Below are 20699 nucleotides of genomic sequence, written 5' to 3' on the forward strand. Positions count from 1 at the left end.
ATCCTTAATCTCATAAAGACATGCATGAGAAACACTCTACTTTCAAGTTTATGTGTGGAGAGTATTTTAAAAGATTGTCAATGTCCTAGACTATACAAAAATGTAGTTATATTAAAACAAAAAGAGGCAGGGGGAAAGCAGCTATGAAGGACTAGACAGAAACTGTCTGCTAAACTGAAGGCAGGAAGAAGATGGACCCGGTGGGAGAGGGATCATTTGCAGAACAGTCACTGGTAAGCCACCTATGACAGCCGCTTCCAATCCAGCTGTAATCGCACATGACAGTGGCACTAGACCTTGACATTAAAATAAGACCCTGACTCACAATGTAGCTGCTCCCTCCCAGGCTGGTAGACAGGCTTACCAGAGGCAGTAAGTGGCAGCAGATATAGTTAGCGCTACATCTCACACAGGGGTTGTTTACTAAAGTTGAGCCAGGAAAGGAAACTCTCATTTACTCAAAATACCCACTTCAAATCCCTTAAATTACCCCAATACACGTATTACATCCTCATGAGGCCGGTTTTCTTCTGGTCTCAAACTGATCATGTTAAGTTCAGTTGCCAGGTAAGGCAACTGAATGTGCTCTTGACAGGGCTGACTGAAGGCGGGCTGCCTGGGTTCAAGTCCTCCCTCTGCTGCTGACTTAGCACCCTGAGCAAAACTTAATCACCTTGTGTTCAGCTCCTTCTTGGAAATGTGGCTGTGGCTGAAACAGCTAGTGTGCCCCAGTACCCATGAGTCCACTTCACAGCACAGCCCACAGTAACTTCCTTGCAGGTAGCTTGGAAGGAGGGTGGAAAAGGTTAAGATTCTTTTAGGCAGAAAAAGCTAAGAAGGGGATGGGGAACATCTCCATTCTTCAGTGCCTGTTATTCCAATCTTGCCATTGTTTAGACGATGGCTGGCTGGCAACAGGTCGCATGCATAGGGAAGAAGCCCACTGATCACAATATTTCCCCAAGACTCAATTCCTTTATTTTCAACTTCCCAGTTTTAGCATCTATATGCAAGAGCCGTGGAAAGGTTGGAGGGGATTGATCATACTCAACAAAAGCCTCCAGCAGAGTGGCTACTTGGTCAGACTAGTGATGGTCACCAGATGCAGGGTGACTTCTACCCAACAAAGAATTCACACCTGACCACTCACAAGACTACTTGGAAATCTAGATTGCCACACACCTTTCATTCCAGTACTCAGAAAGCCAAAGCAAGAGAACTGAAAGTTTAGGGCTAGCCTAAGCTACATAGTAAGAATCTGTCTCAAAAAAAAAAATAGAAACCACAATAAATTGAACATGCAGAAAGCTTTTTAAAACAAAAATGAAAATAAAATAATGTTCAGGCCATCCTGGAAATTTGGATTTAACAGGTCTTGATGGAAAGTTCTACAAATGGTTTAATGTTTTTCTTGGTTTTTTTTTTTTGTTTGGTTGGTTGGTTTTTTGTTTTTGTTTTTGTTTTTGTTTTGTTTTGTTTTGTTTTGTTTTTTGAGACAAGGTCTCACTATGTAGCCTTGGCTGTCCTGGAACTTTCTATCTAGACCAGGCTGACCGCAAACCCACAGCGATCCAGTGCCTCCTAAGTGCTGGAATTAAAGGCACATACCACTATGCTTGGGTTGTTCAAGATTTTCTATTTCTAGTTGTGAGCCTAGCCTCTAATGGCTGAGCCATCTCCTTAGCCCTGGCTTGCAGATGATTTTAAAATGCAGCCAAGATAGAAAACCACAGGATTAGATCAGAGGGTCTCAGCTGGGGCAATCTGCCTCACCTGCAGCTTTGAGACATTCATCTGTCTGCAGATGTTCTGAGATATTTAAACTGTATTGATTGGGGGGGGGGGGTCACTGACTTCTAGTAGGAAAAGGGCCACAATACTGCCAACATCACAATGCACAGCATAGCTCAGCTCCACACACAGCTGAGGTCCAAACATCTGGGCTAGAGGTTTTTTCTCAGTTCCCGTCCTCATGTGCCTGAAAGACTCTGTCTGGTTCCTGCTTGCTTCTCTGGCTCTTCCTGCTCCAAGGTACCCTGGAAGAACACAGCACCTAAGTTCTCAAATCCAAGTCTGGACTCAAGCCAGCTGGCTCCAGGCCCAGGCAGGGTCTCCTGCCTCACAACTTCTCTTGAGCGCTCTGTTAACACCCAAATTACAATGCTCACTACACAGACTGCAGCCGCTTGTAAACGGGCTTCCCACTCTAGCACTCCGGCTCTCATTTGTTCTCTTCTGGTTTCCTCAGCACCAAGCCTTCTGTGTCATGGCAGGTTGGGGCTCCGCAGGTATCCGCTACATGGTGTGAACTACATTTCGTTTATTGCACTCCTGGGCTTCTCCCGGAAAGATAACAGAAGCATGGAATACAGATGCCAGCAGAAGCCAGAGCGCTGTGGCTCCGACTGCAACGACAGTGTGGCTGACACTTCTCTGTGTGTTACTATGAGCTTTCAGGGGACCCTGAGGCCACCCGAAGATACCATGGTAGTGAGTGACTAGGGGTTTACAAGGATGCTCAAGGGACAAAGGTCTTGCCTTTGGTTTTTCAGGTTCTTCATATGTATATGGCTGTTTTGCTGCATGTAAGTTAGTGTACCACATCTGTACCCAGTGCCTGCAGGGGTCAGAGGGACCCCTGGATGCCCTTGGAACTGGAGTTACAGGTGTTTGTGGACCATCATGGGGTACTTGGAATGGAGGCTGGGTCCTCTGCAAGTGTTCTCAGTCACTGAGCCATCTCTCGGCACCCACCTCCATCTCTTTGAGACAGGGTCTCGGCGTATAGTCCAGGATGGCCTGGGACTCACTGTGTAGATTAGGCTGGCCTCAAAATCATGGAGGTTTGTCTGCTTCTACCTCCCAAGTACTAGATCAATGGCATGTGTCACCCCACCCAATCAGGTCTCTGATTTTTAAGATTCTTTTTCATTAATTAGCACAGGAAAATGGATCATTTTCAAAGTATAGCAGCAACAGAAGAAAGCAAACCCCATTGTGGAGAAAGCACAAGCTATTCGGTGAACAACAGACCTCATAGGACTCAGTGATTAGACTAAGCAGAAGACTGTGTGTGTGGCTGTGTGTGTGTGTGTGTGTGCGTGCATACATGCACATGTGTGTTTCTGTGTGTGGTGTATTTGTTCATGTATGTTTCTGTGTGTGGTGCATGTGTGTGTTTCTGTGTGTGGTGTGCATCTGTCTGTGTCTGTGTATGTGTGAATGAAATCCAGAGCTTAGTGCTCTATCACTGAGAAACAGTCAATGGGTTTAAATATGAATAAAAATCAAAGATTTTCCAATATGGCACTCCTTTTAATGTATAATCTTAATTATTTTAGTTTATTATATATTTCTATTCATTATTATTATTATTATATGTGTGTGTGTATGTATGTATTTCTGTGTTCTCTAAAATAGGAGCTCTCTATGCAGTCTTGGCTATCCTGGAACTCACTAACTAGACCAGGCTGTCTTGGAACTCAGAGATCCACCTGCCTCTGCCTCCTGTGTCCTGGGATTAAAGGTGTGCTGGCACCTCAGAATTCTTTTTTAAAAGACAGGATTTTCTATAGCCCGGGCTGGTCTCAAACTTGCTAGGTAACTGAGAATGACCTTGAACTCCTGGTCTATCTGCCAGTACAGGGCAGGAACTACAAGAACAAATCACCTGGCCTGGTTTGTAATTTCAGATTTTTTTTATTACCAGTTTCTGCCCCCTAAAATGGATAAAGTCAAAGGCCTATCTATTCAACTTGATATTCTTAAAAAGCAGACTAAGGCAAAAGCTGTGACACTGGGGTTAAGAGTCTAATCTAAGGTCTCTGGCCTTTTCAAATGTGACTTGGGTCTGGGAGATGGCTCAGGCAGCACTGTGCTGCCTGTGGAGGAATGCAGAACCCTGAGGAATACCCTTGGCAGCTTCATAAACTATGTGGTGGGCCACATCTGTAACATTAGCACTGAGGAGGCTGACAGAAGTTGATTCCAAGAGCTCAGTGGTCTGCCAATCTTAGCCAATCAATGAGGTTAAGGTTCAGTGAGAGGCTCTGTCTCAAAACCTAAGGTGAAGCCAGGCAGTGGTGGCACACGCCTTTAATCCCACACTTGGGAGGGGAGGCAGAGGCAGGTGGATTTCTGAGTTCAAGGCCAGCCTGGTCTACAGAGTGAGTTCCAGGACAGCCAGGGCTACACAGAGAAACCCTGTCTCAGAACACCAAAAAAAGAAAAAAAAAAAAAACCCTAAGGTGAGGGGCCATAAAGGATAACAGGTGGCATCAATGCCTGGCCTCTACAGGCATGTTCACACATGCATTGTGACAGTTATAGAAGGCGAGGAATATGACCTGGACACTGGCAAGAAAGCATAGGGGTAAAAGTGCCTGCAGCCAAGTCTGGCTGTGTGAGTTTGATGCCTCGCATCCACTGGGTGGAAGGAGAGAGTTTACTTGCTTGAGGGGAAGAGAGCTAGATTCTGATGGTCAGAGAGTTTTCACTGTGTTCTGTGGTATTTTTAAATAGAGAACTAGTGAGCCCAACTGAGAAGCAACAGAAAAGTTCTGCCATATTTTTTGAGACACGATGACCCCTCAGACAGAGGAGGCCCCTAAGAGCAGAAGAGACCCCGAGCTTGCGTGTGAGACCTGTGGGAGGGACTGCAGCCCTGCTGCTAAGTCTGTCTAGCTCATGCAAGGACACTGAGCTCACTCGGCTCCAACAGAGAGATAGACAGGAACAGAGACACGGAAACGGCTGGAAAGAAAAATTATTCAGATCAAGAACTTCTTTTCTGTGTTATTTTTGAAGTGTTTCTAGGCTAGAACCAATGTAAAGAGGTGGTGCTTAGTCTATGCTACAAATAACCAGAGACAAGAGCACCAAGTGTGAACTGATCCGGAGTCTGGGTGCAGTGCGTGAGTGAATTCCCTTCTACCAAAGAAAGCCATTGTGAACCCAGCCCTGAGATTGGGACTGGAAAGGAGAGATGGCTCAGTGACTAAAGCTATGCAAGCACAAGGATCACAGGTGGGCTTCCCAGAAGCCACACAGATGCTGGGAGAGAGGTGGCTGCCTGTGGTCCCAGAGCTCAGAGCGTAGAGACAGAGGGCCCCCAGGACAAGCCGGCTGTGCAGACTAACCAGAGAGCAAGCTGTGCATTCAATTTTGAGTCCCTGCTTCAACAAACAGGGAAAACTCCAACTTCAGCCTCAGCCTTTACATGTGGACCTGCACACATGCAAACATGCATATACACCAAACACACATGCACAAAAAACATTAAGAATTAGCTATTCACACTTACTGGTCCTTGAGCCATTCCTCCACAAATGGAATGGAGAAGAATTCTGTGAATGACTCCCCTGCCCTCTTCGGATTCTGGCTGGTCACATAATCATGTTCATTGACAAGAAAAAGGACAAGAATTAAGCCTGTTGTTCGTCTATTACAAGTTAACACAATCAAATCCTCAGGGTCACTGAATATTCATGACAGGAACAGCTTACTTGTATAGCCACTCAGTCAGGAAATCGCAGGCAATGAATTTGGTTCTCTTCCTCTAAAAAAAGAAGAGAAAATTAAATTATATTCTTACTTTATCTACATGTCTCATAGCACAAAGAAAGAAAGTAATTGGTTAGACTCAAAATATGTATGGGTCCATTCAAAGTTTGTAAGTATGCCAACAAACAATATGTGGGCAGTATAAAGCATCCTGCAAGTATTTCTCTAGTCAACTTTGGAAGTGCATTTTCTGACAGTAGGGACTAAAAGAATGCAGTGAACATACCTAGTAGGTGTTTATTACATACTTAGTAGGTATTTATTACATGCCTAGTAGGTGTTTATTACATACCTAGTAGGTGTTTATTACATACCTAGTAGGTGTTTCCTTTCTCTCTGTGCCTTAAGAGGCTGACTTTGAAAAAAACACTTACTTGGTTTTATACATATAAGTATTTTACCCTCATGCATGTATGTATGTATGTACATATGTGTGCTACATTTATTGGTGGCATCAGAGGTCAGAGAAGATGCTAGATCCCTGGAACTGGGGTTATAAATGGTGGTGAACCATGCAGACACTGGGTCCTGGCCCTCTGCAAGAGAACAAGTGCTCTTAACCACTGAGCCATCTCTCCAGCCCTAATGAGACTGATTTTATGGTTCACAACACCTAGGAACTGGTGGGAAGGATTCTATTATCTAGACCACGACTTGATTTGAGCTATGTGTAACTTATGGAAATGGCAAGTAGGATATGTTGTGAGAGATGTACCCTGGGATGATTTCTATCATTGTGAAAACATCATAGACAAGGGCAGTGCCCACAGCACTAGGTTATGTGAACTCATTCTGTATGGTGAGCTATCAGGCCATTGGCTGAAGCACGGACACAGGGCACATTGGCTGCTGACTGGTCTCGGGGCTGCATTCTGTTTGCTGCCTCCCTCAGCCATATCTGGACTTCAGATCTAGGTATCACTTTTAAAGATGGAAGGAAACACACAAAAGTAAAACTGCACAGCACCTAAAGGTGGAAGCCACGCGCCCAGGCTATTGGTCCTGCTGGCTGTATCTAGTTCCCATACTGCACCCCTTCTTTAACAGACACCTTATTGCTCCCACATAGCTATCAATTAGGCCAAAAAGTTGGTAGCTGATTAGCTAGGGATAACTGTGGGGCACAGTTCTGCCTTATGAAACAGAAATGGACAAGTATGTCTATGCATATGCTGCTTTCCTGGGTCTCCCATCTGCTGTCCCATGATGTTCCCCTCAGCTTCCGGTCTGGAATACAGCTGTGGGTCTGGAAGTGGAGCGGTCCCTTCGAGCCCTGAGATGAAAATCTACATGCTCGGTATGTGGAAACCCCAGCCTTAAGAAGGAGGTAAGGATGGTCTGGAGAGATAGCTCAGAGGTTAAGAACACTGACTGCTCTTCCAGAACTCCAGAGTTCAAATCCCAGCAACCATCTGGGTGTGTCTGAAGATAGCCACAAGTGGACTTACATAAAACAAATAAGTCTTAAAAGGGGGAGGGAGATAAGAGAGGAGGAGTTTGAAGCCACCCTTAGCCACAAAGTGAGTTTGAGGCCAACCTGGACAATAGGAAACCCTGCCTCAAACAAACAAGCCAAACAAAAGCTACACTCTACAGATGAAGGGACAGGAGCTGGGAGGAGCAGGGTCCTGCTAACTGCCTTAAGCCACTGGCCAGCTGGCCTTTATCCTTATCTTGATATGTAAGGCAAAATAAATTCCACTAAATTTATTGCCCCTCTTCTTATCACTGCGTGCCGCCAATTATAGGCCCTAGCAAGGAAACTTTGTAGGGCACTGGGTCAACCTGTGCTGAGCCGGTAGAGCAGCAAGCATCCTGTGTCCTGTTTCCACTTGAAGCCCCTTCTCATGACCTAAACAGAACCACTCGCTCCTGTCAGAGAACTGTTAAGGGATCTGAGAGGTGGAGGCCTCTGTCTCTCTCCTGTCTCCTGTCTCCTCCCTCCTCCCTCTTCTTTCCTCTTTCCTCTCTCCTCCCTCCTCCCTCCTCCCTCTCCCTTCCTTCTTCCCCCGCCCTAGTCTCTCTTTCTCCTTCTCCCTCTTCTCTCCCCACTCTTTCCCTCCCACCTCCCATTGGGGGTGTGCCCAGGATAGAACTCAGAGCTCGCAGTCTTATTAGGCACACTGCCTTACACACCCTGTTGGAAGTTTCTTCTATTTTTTGTCTCCTTTTATTTACAAAAGAGGTTTATTGTTCAATGTAGTTTCCTCTGAGTTGAGATGCTCCATCTTTTACACATGGTCCTTAGGGCTCAGCAAACAGGGCTAATGAGATGGCTCAGCAAACAAGGACACTGGCAGCCCAGCCTAACGATCTGAGTTTGATACCTGGAGCTCACGTGGTGGAGGGAGAGAACTGATGTCTTCAGCTGTCCTCTGGCCTCCATACATAGGATTCATGAGCTGAATATTCCTCACAGGTCTTGGGAAGCTTTGGAGCCTACAAGGTTCACAGGGTTCACAGGGTTCACAGGGTTCATCCCCAGTCAGACAAGCAGTAACAAGCGCTGTGGAAAGGAGACTTTTACCAACAGAGCTGCCTACTAGAGGTGCAAAGGCTCCAGAAATGCAGGTATATGAGTTGTGAGCCATGCCACAGTGAGTAGTCTTTCCAGTCACCCACTAGTCTGCAAGCAGCCTCCATAAACTCACTGGTCCACCAAGCCAGACCCAGGTGGAATGACTTCTTTGGTTGGTCAATGATCCCCAACCTGGACTACATGGTCCAGGGAAAGTCAGAGAACCCCTTTTGACAGAGTCTAAGAACCAAGTCAGTCTACAGGTGCTGGATACCATATTGGTAGCACTCCCAAGAATGTAGGATATTCTGGAAAATTTCTGTCCATCTAGATCTACCCTACACTAACCTACCCTGCTCAGATACAGAGGGGCTGGCTTTTTGGCTCAAATAACCCATCAATCATTCCTTACCAATCAATTCCACACCTGCATTTCTGGGTCCAGTCAACAGGTAGGATCAGCAGGAGACATGGAGGGGTTGAAAGGAAGTTGAATTGCACCCTCCCAGAGATCCCTCTGTTAGAACCCTAAATTCTACAAAATATGACCTTATTTGGAACTTGGAGTGGTACAGATGGAATCAATTAACCCAAACAACCATACCCAGAGAAGACAACCCCAGGATCCATTAGCAGGACTCCTGATTGCACTGCTCTAGACCCAGAGCTGATAAACACCCAAGTTCCCGGAACCTGTTAGGTGCCTTCTCCCCCCCCCCCCCCCGCCCCCCCCCCACCTCCCCACCCCCACACATTGGTGATATGCCCAGGATAGAACTCTGAGCTCATAGTCTTGTATTAGGCACACTGAGTTACATACCCTGTTAGAAGTTTCCTTTTTTTTTTTTTTTTAATTTTTTGTTGTCTCCAACCAGACTGTGCTGGGTTGATTATTGTTTACAAACGAGAAGTTTTAACTACCACTTTTCGGTTCTCCAATCTCATGTATCCTAAGCATCCCAGGAAGCCTTCCGGCTCACTCTCAGCATTTTCCTCTGAGGAAGGGCTCTCCTGCACTTTCCTGATGAACTCCACCTCAGCATCTCAGAGCAATGCACATCTCCCTGCAGACTGCAAGCTCTGGAAGCAGGATGCTCACACCTCGCTTTCTACCTGGAGCTTCGTCAAGTGCCCAGCGTGGAGCAGGGATCCTCGAGGGCTGCGTGAGTGGATGAAGAAATGCAGGAGAAAGGATGTGGGCACTTCAAACTAAGATTACTAGTATAAATCTGGATACACTTCATTCATTCTTCTTAAGACAAAGTATCCCTTAGGCTGGCCTCAACTAGCTATGGTATAGTGTAGACGTTATACATCCTCAAATTTCCGATGCCTTTTCTGTGCCTCGGGAGAGTTGGGATTATAGACATGCACTGCCCTGGCTGGTGCTGGGAGCCAAGGCCAGGGCTTCCAGTGTACTGGGTAAGCCCTCCACCGCTGGCGCTGTGCCACAGCCCACCACATTATTTTCTTATGAAAAGCTTCCTTCTGATCTTCTTTTTCTTTCTTCCCATCCAAACTGCCAGTTTGGTCTTGTAACCCCACAGAAAGTCGACAGGATTGCTGTGAAACTGATGGCCACTGAAAAGCAAAATCCTGCTTAGGGTTTTAAAGGAAGCTTTAGCGGCTGTTAGTAAAGAAAACACAGTGGTGCCGGAATTGCTACAGATTATTTGCTGTGTTTTTTACCTTGAAGTCAACAGCTTTTATAAAGAAAATGAAACATGGCCAGCCAGAGGAATAAATGAAAAGTGCTACATCTTAGAAATGGTCTATCTTTTTTTCATTTTTATTAGTTCTTTGAGATTCTAATAAGAGTCTTTTGATCATATTCACCACCCACCCTCTGCCCCTTCCTCCCGGATCCACCCCTTCCCACCTCCCCAATTTTTTTACATCATGTGTACGTGTGTGTGTGTGTGTGTGTGTGTGTGTGTGTGTGTGTATGTGTGTCCCCATCCCAAATGTTATTTTGTTTTTTGCTTTTTAAAGACTACAAAGGCTGCAAATGCAAGCGTTCCCTTCAAAAGCTATCTTAAAAGAAGAAAATACTTGTTACAATGCAAATATGTAACCGAGCATGAATTGCAACCTAATGGCTTAAACAATGGAGCAACTGTACAATGGTCAATTCTTCTTCTTCCCACACGCCTTGCTTGTCCACTTGACATTTATCATACTGGTTTGTGGCAAAGATTCTATGCCGAGAATGTGGCCTCGCTCATCCTATTAAATAGACCTTAATATAGCTGTATGAGGTTCACGAACAGATTTATTTGCTTTTGATGCAAAGAAATAAAGTATGAGAGATGATATTCTCCTGGAGTTCTGGGCAGGCGTGGACGTGCCCTGCATACTCAGACATGCAGAACAGTGGGGTATTGTTCAGCTGTTGTTTAGTTTAAAAATTATTCACTGGGTTGCTGAAAGGGAGAAGGGAAGGCAACTGAAAGGCTGTGGTGAGTGAAGAGATAAGAGAGGAAGTAATAGAAAAAGGAAAGTGCAATGCTGAAGCCCCTTGGGCTGCCAGGCTCACGGGATGTGGGCGATACAATGAAGCCTTCACTGCTAAAAGGCACAAGCATGCATGTGTGTGCGAGCAGAGCAAACCGTATCCACAAAGTTAAAACACAATATTTTTGTTGTTGTGTGTTTGTTTTTGCATCTGTAAAGTGAGATATCTTTCCAGGTCCAAAATCCTAAAATCAGAACAAAACCCAGCAAAATCTATAGTTGAAGTGGGTACTCTAGTGTATGCCAGAAACTAGAAGTCGGGAGGAGGAGACCAAGGTTGCCCTTGGCTACACATGGAATTGTAGGCTAGCCTGGGGCAGGTACATGAGACCCTGTTTCACACACACACACACACACAAATATAAAGTTGAAAAGGAATGTAAAGTTCAGAGGGTAAAGAGCAAGTGTCAAGGACTAAGGCATGTGTCATCACAAATCTGCAATTTATACTGAGATGGTCCAAAGTAGCACATTGAACAGATAGAGGGATGAGCCGATGGGTTAGTGGGTATATGCACTATAAAGCAAATAAAACAAAGCACATAGCTGCAATGGTTATGTGGTGGGAAAATGGTCATAGAAGATGGAAGAGGAAGTTCTGTTTTTTTAAATAAGCGCAACTCTCAGAGAAAAGGCACACACGAGATTAATCCATAGAGTAGTCTATACTAGTTTTTATGCTGAGCATACACACAGGAGATGAACTAAAGAGCTGAGAGCTGCAAGAGAAGCAACTAACATTTGAGAACAACAAAATCTGGTTTAAATGGGTATACATAATTCTGCCCCAAAGCCAAGAGATCACAGCTAGCCTTGGTGGTGCAGAAATGAATTCCAGTGATCACCATATTTCCCCAAGACTCAATTCCTTGTGCCAGGTAAGGCATGAGGATTTCCAGTTAGTGTGCAGCCTGGGCTCCATAGTAGTGTCCTGTCCTAAAGGGAAAAAAGTTCACCAACAGAGAACAAATAGAGAAAACATAGTGATTATATACAATGTGGAGCTGTTTTTAACCATAAGGAAAAATGAAGTATGTCGGATACAGAAAAATGAATATAACTGGAAATGACCATGTTAGGCACATTAAGTCAACCTTTAAGACAAATATGGCATGTTTTCTCATTTGCTGGTCCTAGGTTTAAATTAGATACATGGAAGTAGAAAAGGCATTGTCTAGTCAAAGAAATGAGACTGCTGGGAGGGAGGAGTATGCATGGGGAGGCAGTAGGGATATGAGGGATACGTCTGAGAAAGACAAGTATCTCGTGTTTTCCCTCCTATGTGGAATCCCGGCTAAACACACATACATAACATGAAAGCAAAAGTAAGACTATTTGAGAAGGGAAGGGGAGCAGCAGGAAGTAGGGGGAGGGAAGAGGGGAGATAAGGGTTGGAACAAGGTCTGAGTAGTATATGAACACACTATAATAAAATGTCGTCTTATCAATGAATAACACTGATAAAAGAACATTTTTTTCTAAAGACATCATCCAGGCTCTCAGATTAAGCTGGTGTGGAAGGTCTTTCCACAGGTTCCACATATCTTTAAAAAAAATCATTTTTTTATGTAAGTTGCTTTGAATTAATTTTTCTGTCACTTTCTGGAAAAGCCCTCAAAGCCAGTAACTCCAGGAAATACAGAAATCTTAACTCTGCATAAATTAATACCTTCCCACCCCCAGTCCAAACAAAGTCATGTGAACCTGTGCTGGGTTTTATTGCTAAGGATATAAACATGCAACTTTTATTAAAAATTGATTACAGTAAAGTACCAGCATGCTTCATATTAACTGCTCAAAATATTTTCAGGGATGTGAATCCCCAAGTGAATTTACAAAGCAGCCATTAAGCCAGTTCTGTTTAATGTAGCTGTTCAATTATGTTCTAATTAAGTTCTGCTCTCTTGTGCTCCAATTAAGATAATCCAAAGGCACAGTCAGATGTCAGGGGACCACTCAGAACATCAGGCCAACATCATGTCTCATTGTTTCAGGTATTTACATGTCTCCTGCTTAATCTCTTCCTGAGGCATGAATACAAGGCTGTCCACATAGGATGGGCATGAGATGGTAACTTTTCAAAGCCTCTTTGGACCACTGAAGGGCTCTTGTGCCAGTCACCCGGCTGATTTCCTGCCTTAGAACCATTTCCTTCTCCAACTCCTACAGAGATTAGCAGGGCGAGCACTGACTGTGCAGAGGGACACAGAACTCTAGTTTAACAGTAAGACCTTTGTCAGGGTCAAAATTCTTCGCACACCCGGCTGCAACAGCCACATTTCCAACACATCCAGGAGTCTGGACAGTCTCTTCAAGGCCATCGCATGCAGACATCCATCAAGATGTAGGTAAAAACAAGCTATGGCAGAAGCTCCCATGATGCACCCGTATAGACTCATCTCCATATGCCTACTCTAAACTGAGTTTGTGCTTTTTGTCAACTGGACCCAGCTCCCAGCCTGCTCTTGCTTTTCCTGTGCTGGCATTTGCCTCCTGCCAAGCAAGGTCCCCAATGACCACAATGATGGCTCATACTGCTTGTCACATACCCTTCTTTAACTCTCCCAGTGATCCCAGGGGGATAGGTACTATTAGCATCACCCCATCTAAAAGAACAGAAAACCAAGGCTAACAGGGTTGAAGGAATCTTCCCAGGGTTCCAGAATTAGCAAGGCTCAGAAAGGGGGCACAAGGCATCGTCTTCCATTGGTCCCAGAACAGCGTTGGGGGGGGGCTCTTCCCCCCAGATACTGGACTCATTTCTAGTCTTCCATTCCAAAACTGTGCTGCCTAGTTTTATATGGACTTGACATAAGCTAGATTTATCTGACAATGGGAAAAATATGCCTCCATAAGACTGACTGTAGACAAGTCTGTGAGGTATTGTCTGATTAATGATAAATGTAGGAAGGCCCAGCCTATTGTGGGTAGTGCCATCCCTAGGCAGTGATTCTGGGTTATATAAGCAAGCAGCCTGAGCAAGCCTGAGGAACAAGCCAGTAAGCAACATCCCCCATGACCCCTTGCTTCAGTTCCTGCCTCTGGGTTCTTGCCCTGAGTCCCTGCCCTGATTTTCCTGGATGATTGACAAGCTGTGTGTCCTTCCTCTCCAAGTTGCTTTTGGTCATAGTATTTTTTATCACAAAATAGGAACCTTAACTAAGACTTTTCTTTGCCTTAGCTTTGTTATTTTATTGTTACGTTTTCCTGTATATGCCAAATGCTGAGCTGACCCTGGATTTAAACAAATTTTCTTACTGAATTCTCACCCATACACTGTTATACAAATCAATTGGGATCATTTGTCCTTTGATTTGAAGAGGAAGAGACTGGACTGGAGAGATGGCTCAGCGATTAAGAGCCCTGACTGCTCTTCTAGAGGTCCTGAGTTCAAATCCCAGCAACCACATGGTAGCTCACAACCATCTGTAATGGGATCTAATGCCCTCTTCTGGTGTGTCTGAAGACAGCTACAGTGTACTCATATAAAATAAATAAACCTTAAAAAAAAAAAAAAAAAGAGGAAGAGACTAAGGCTTAGGAGGAGCAAGGTGGCAATGCCTTCAGGTCTGAGGTCACAAATCCTACTGCTCTCATAGCAGCTGTGCCTGCAACACGACAGGTCCCAGTGAGACAGTTAGCACATTTGTAACACCGCACCCAGCTGCCGCACAGACCCTGTCTAAATAAAACCCAGTGGATCCCATTCTTCTTCTCCTTTTCCCCCAGTGGCTTCTACTGTTCAGACATATGTTTTTAAGAGAGAACTGGATCTGAGGAGAGTAGGGGTCCCGAGGGCCAATCTGTTGCTGTGCTAAAAAAGTCATCCAACAAATTACCTTCCAAATAGTTACATCATAGATGGTGCTGCTCTTGACTTTGGTGAGAGAAATTTCTTTTTGTAGTGGGCAATGGTTAGTGTCTTACTGACTCATTACCAGCCCAAGGGCTGACTCTAAGTAACTGAGTTGTCAGCTGCGCTGAATCATCTCTATTAACTGCCCAGGGCTCAGGGGACATCGAGAAAAGGGGTCAGAAAGAATATCAGAGCCAAGAGTCAGGGACAAGAGCTGTGCAATGCTGGGTTTTGAACCCAGCCTGGCTATTATCCTATCAACTCACAGCAGCAGAGACCTCCACAAGATCAAGCCAGTGGAAATCCCTGCCAGTGTGGAGGCCTCTGAGGCCCTTCTCTAGAGGCAAGTGGCAGTTGACAACTGATGAAAGAGGGAGGGTCTCTCCTTTGGGGATATGGTCCTGCCCCAGTCAATGGCCACACCCCCACATGCATGTGAGCAGCACTAGTTGCACTCAGGAGGTCATTAATAGCAGCAACAAAAGAGAGGACATGAAGATACAGTGAGGTGGGTAAGGTTGGAAGTGCTCTGGAAGGATATAGTAGTATTGGGTGGTATAATAAAAAATACATTGTATAAACATATGAAACTTTCAAAGAAAATATATTTTTAAAAGAAGGCTGGGATGTCGGGCAGTGGTGGTGCAGGTCTTCAATTCCAGTACTTGGGAGGCAGAGGCAGGCGAATTTCTGAGTTTGAGGCCAGCCTGGTCTACAGAGCGAGTTCCAGGACAGCCAGAGCTACACAGAAAAACCCTGTCTCAAAAAAACCAAAAAAAAAAAAAAAAAAAAAAAAAAAAAGAAAGAAAGAAAGAAAGAAAAAGAAAGAAAGAAAGAAAGAAAGAAAGAAAGAAAGAAAGAAAGAAAGAAAGAAAGCTGGAGTACTTTGTGTGTTTTTTTTTTTAATTGCTCTGCTCTCAACTCTGGAAGGTGTCTTCAGGGTACATATCCACTCTCTGAGCTCATTATTCCTAATAGTGATGGCCTAAGTTTTACTCACATATATCATGGGGATTTTTTTTCAAATATTTATTTTATGCATATGGGTGTTCTATCTGCATGTATATCTGCATGCCAGAAGAGGCATCATTTCACATTATAACTAAGTCATGAGCCACCATGCAGTTGCTGGGACTTGAATTCAGGACCTATAGAAGAGCAGTAACTGCCGAGCCATCTCTCCAGCATGTTTTTAAAGACTATTATTTGAGAATCCTCTTTTCCAAATGCTTGGGACCAGAACTGCTTTGGGTTTCAGAATTTTAGAATCCTGGAATATTCACACTTATGCAAATATATTGGAATGGAGCCAAATCTAAACCTGAAATTAATTTATGTTCCCTACATACCTTATGCACGCAACCTGAAAGTAATTACAGTTGATATTTTTTAATAATCTTACATGTGAGTTTCATAGTATATGTCTTAGGGTTTCAGGTTTTTTTTTTTAAGATTTATTATTATATGTAAGTACACGGTAGCTGTCTTCAGACACTCCAGTAGAGGGCATCAGATCTCATCACGGATAGCCGTGAGCCACCATGTGATTGCTGGGATTTGAACTCAGGACCTTCAGAAGAGCAGGCAGTGCTCCCAACTGCTGAGCCATCTCTCCAATCCCTTAGGAGAAACCCCTTAAGTTAGGGTTTCTATTGCTGCAATGAAACACTATGACCAAAAGCAACTTCAGGAGGAAAAGAGTTTCTTTGGCTTATACTTCTATATTGCAGTTCATCACTGAAGGAAGTGAAGACAGGAAACAGCTCCAGGAAACAGGAGCTGATGCAAAGGCCATAGAGGAATGCGGCTTACTGGCTTGCTCCCCGAGGTTTGCTCAGCCTGCTTTCTTAAGGAACCAGGACCACCAGCCCAGGGCTGGCCCCACCCACAATGGCCTAAGCCTCCTACATCAATCACTAGTTAGATGCCCAACAGTCTTGTCTACAGCCAAATGGAGGAATTTTTTTTCTTTTACCTCTGTTTATTTGTTTTTCCCTGTGTAGTCCTGGCTATCCTGGAATCTGCTCAGTAGAGTAGGCTGGCCTCGAACTCACAGAGCTCCGCCTGCCTCTGCCTCCCAAGTGCTGGGATTAAAGGCATGTGCCACCAGCACCCAGCTAGAGGCATTTTTAAAGTTGAGGTTTCCTCCTCAACTTTCCCCTGTGGTCTCATGTTGGTGTTAGGGCTGGGGCTGGATTTTAGCTGATACAGTGTCTGCCAGGCATGCAGGAGGCCTCTGCTCGATGCCCACTACAGTATAAAACAGGAGTGGTGGCTCATGCCACAGTTTCAGCACTCAGGATGTGTATGTAGCAGGTACACAAGTCCAAGGCCAGCCTGTGCTAAAGACTATAAGAAGAAAGGAGTTACACATTTTGAGTTTTCATATTAGATACTTAGCCTTGGGTTCAGAATGACAAGAGTCTTTCCTTGTCTGTCTATAATATCTAGAAAGCAGTGTGTTGTGGTACATGCCTGACTCAATGGATTTGTTTTCCTTAATTCTATCTTAAACAGACAACAAGAGCAGCCATGGAAGAAAAACATTCCTCTTACAGATTTCCTGTCTTCCACACACTTAATGTGTGTTAAGCGCTTTTGTTTTGTTTTGTTTCTTTTTTTAAGATTTATTTATTATATATGAGTACACTGTAGCTGTCTTCAGACACACCAGAAGAGGGCGTCAGATCTCATTACAGATGGTTGTGAGCCACCATATGGTTGCTGGGATTTGAACTCAGGACCTTTGGAAGAACAGTCAGTGCTCTTAACCGCTGAGCCATCTCTCCAGCCCCTGCACTTTTGTTTTTAAGTTAATTTTATTATATGTATGGAAATGTTCCCCTATGAATGTCTGTGCATCATGTGTGGTTCATGCTTGGTACCTGTGGAGGGACTGCACCTCTGGGCCTGGAGCTACAGATGGCAGGTGAATGAAATGAGGACTTCATTGTTCTGAGGTACTGGCTGTGACTGCAGAGAGGAATTTTGTTGTAGATACAAGGGAGAGCAGAACCAGAGGCATCTGGAAGAGTCAAGAATGACCTGGGCCATGAGAAGAGGGAGAGGGGAGGGGAGGGGAGTGGAGAGGAGGGGAGGAGGGGAGAGCAAATGGACCAAAAGAAGAACCAAAGACCAAGGAGATCAAGAGAGATGGGGAAGGAGGAGGAAGAGGAGGAGAAGACAAAGAAGAAGAGGAGGAGGAGATCATCCTGAGTTCAATTCCCAGCAACCACGTGGTGGCTCATAACCATCTGTAATGGGATCTGATGCCCTCTTCTGGTATGTCTGAAGATAGCTACAGTGTACTCATAAATAAATGAATTTTTTAAAAAAACTATTAAAATAAGAGAGGGGGGAGAGTGCAAAAGAGGAGACAAGAGTGTGCATGGCCAAAACTGCAGGGTTAATATAGGAAAATGAGGCTGGGGGAGGGGAGGGGAGGCCCCGGGCTGGAGAGGTTTAGGGCAAGAGATGTGGTGAGAAGAGCAAAGGTGGGCCTCACGTTCTGGATGAGCCCAGAGGCCTGCGCACACTTTGGTACACTAATAGGCACCCCAGTTAGCCATATTTCCCAAGTCTCTTTGGGACCTGACATTTTTGAGCCACCATGTAGATGCTGGAAACAGAACCAGGTCCTCTGGAAAAGCAGCCAGAGTTCTTAATCACTGAGCCATCGCTCCAGCTCCTGAGCATTTTCTTTTCAAACATTTTATTTGTGCTGTGTGTGTGTGTGTGTGTTAACTGAACAGAAACACACAAATGAACAAATGAACACAGCCAAGACTGAAAGAACCTTCCAGCCAAGCCCAGCCCTGATTGCAGCTGATTCATAGAATAAATGGTGAGCTAAATAAACAGCAGTAATTTTAAGCCACTAATGGAAGCTATTTTTGTGGCAGAAAGTTAACTGATGCTGTTCCTGTTTAACAACGTATGGTGCAGTGATGACATCCCCCATCTGGCAGTCGGTCAAGTCCACCACCTCAGCCATCTGGCAGACAGCCATGCCCCCTGCAGACAAAATTTGAAGCCAGAGGGGGAGAGTCATACCACAAAGCCACTGCCCTTCGTCTGTAAGAGAATCCTGGGGTCACCCTTGGGACAGGCTGTTGACTTTGTCTTTAAAGCCTTGTTCTCAAAGCTGGACTTTGATTTTTAGAAACAAAGACAACTTCTAGCCAAGTCTGGGAATGAAGTAATCAATGCCCCTTTGTTAAGAGGAGAACAAGAAAAGGAACACGGCTATAAAGTTATAATAAGATTGTTCTTGCACAGCTCACAAACTGGGTCTGACAGCAGTTTTAAGAGTTGTCATGGGAACTGTTTTTGCTTTAAAAAATTAAAACCATTAAAAACATTTTTAAATTGGCATATAGAAATCCTACATATTTATAGGTTATCTCGTGGCACTTTGGCATCTACCTGTTCATATGTGGTGCATAATGTTCAAAGTAAGCTAAGCATATCTCTGCTCACGTGGCTCATTTCTTTGCAGTAACTACATTGCATAAGGGGAAGTGTTTCTTTCACTGGTGGTCATGATGAGTGTTGGTTCTGGAACCACAGTTCTAGGTTCAGACCCTGGTGCTTCCTCTTAGAAGTCTCAGGAACTGGGCACCTCTCTCGACCTCAGTTTCTTCAGTCACAGACTAGGGGAGACTAAGCCACCCAATATCAGAGCCACATGATAATAGCACAAGCCTAGGGGAGCTCGGGAGGTAGTGTTTGCCTTCCATGTAGCAGACCCAGAGCTTGATCCCTAGCACCTCATAAAACTGAGCATACTGTAATTTCAGAACTATGGAGGTAGAGAAGCTCAAGGTTAGCCTTGGCTACAAATCCAGTTCCAGGCTAGTCTGGGTTACATGAGAGCCAGGCTCAAAACAACACCACCACCCAAACAAGATCACAATGTAAACAGTGTGTTGGTGGTTTGAATATGTTCCTCATATTTCTAGCACTGAATGTTTGGTCCCCAATTTAGGGAGGCTTTGGGGGTGTGGCCTTACTTAAGGAAGTATGTCACTGAGGGCAGGTTTTAAAAGCTTGATAACTTGGTGCCATGTTGAGTTAACTTTGTTTCCTGCACACAAGTTTGAGATGTGAGCTCTCAGTTTCCAGCTCCAGGTGCCATATCTGCCTCCTGCTTACCCCACCCCCAACCCCATTATAGATTCTCACCCTCTGGAACCATAAGCCCAAAATAAACCCTTCTCTAAGTTGCCTTGGCCTTGTTTTATCACAGCAACAGAGACATAACTAATACAGTCAGCCCCTGGCTAAGGAGACCCAGTGACTGTAAGCTGGCCTCCTGGGCTGACTCGAGAGGGTCACTGATAGACTAGATGGTTACAAAGCAGCCCACACTGAGTCATTATTCATCAGTGACTAAAAAATCATGTGACTAACTTGTGGGGTGCTGTCTTATGGTTTCTATTCCTACACAAACATCATGACCAAGAAGCAAGTTGGGGAGAAAAGGGTTTATTGAGCTTACACTTCCATGTTGCAGTTCATCACTAAGGAAGTCAGGACTGGAACTCAAGCAGGTCAGGAAGCAGAAGCTGATGCAGAGGCCATGGAGGGATGTTTCTTACTGGCTTGCTCAGCTTGCTCTCTTATAGAACCCAAAAGCACCAGCCCAAAGGTAGTACTACCCACAAGGGGCCCTCCCCCCTTGATCACTAATTGAGAAAATGCCCCACAGCTGGATCTCATGGAGGCACTTCCCCAACTGAAGCTCCTTTCTCTGTGATAACTCCAGCCTGTGTAAAGTTGACACACAAAACTAGCCAGTACAGGTGCTAAACCCTCAAATATGAATTTGGGCAGCAAATATGAATTAGGTGCTAAGCCCCCAAATATGAATCAGGGTGTGGCTATTGAGACCCATCTGCTGCCTTGATGGTTTTTGACTTATTGGGAACTTCTCATCTTTCTAGATGAGAAAGGACCACTTATGGGGAACTTCTCATCTTTCTAGATGAGAAAGGACCATTTCCTCCATCATCCTCTTACAGTCACCTCCTGGAGTGAGTTGCTGAGGTTCAGCCACAGGAGAACTGATCAGCACGCTGGCCCAGCCAAGGACTGGCTCTGACCTTGTAAACACAAATAAGACGTTCCTTCTTCAGACTGCAGTTTCCACACTTTAAACTGCTAAGAACACCAGCTACACCACCAGGCTGTTCTCCAGAACAAATGGAATCTCTGTACACAAACAGTGAGTGGGGAAGGCTGACCCAG

General features: G+C 44.8%; 1 protein-coding gene across 2 annotated transcripts in view; it reads right to left on the minus strand.

Moving 5' to 3' along the window:
* Iqck (IQ motif containing K) overlaps positions 1 to 20699 on the minus strand; it is a 129671-nt gene that overhangs the window by 73931 nt on the left and 35041 nt on the right. For both annotated transcript variants that reach the window (XM_052200467.1, XM_052200458.1), the window contains exons 5-6: positions 5505 to 5557; positions 5303 to 5380 (exon numbers count right to left, since the gene is read on the minus strand). In XM_052200467.1, coding sequence (XP_052056427.1) covers positions 5303 to 5380; positions 5505 to 5557 — 131 coding nt within the window. The remainder of the gene's footprint in view (positions 1 to 5302; positions 5381 to 5504; positions 5558 to 20699) is intronic.

Source organism: Apodemus sylvaticus, chromosome 1 (genome assembly GCF_947179515.1).
Source record: "Apodemus sylvaticus chromosome 1, mApoSyl1.1, whole genome shotgun sequence".
NCBI lineage: Eukaryota > Metazoa > Chordata > Mammalia > Rodentia > Muridae > Apodemus > Apodemus sylvaticus.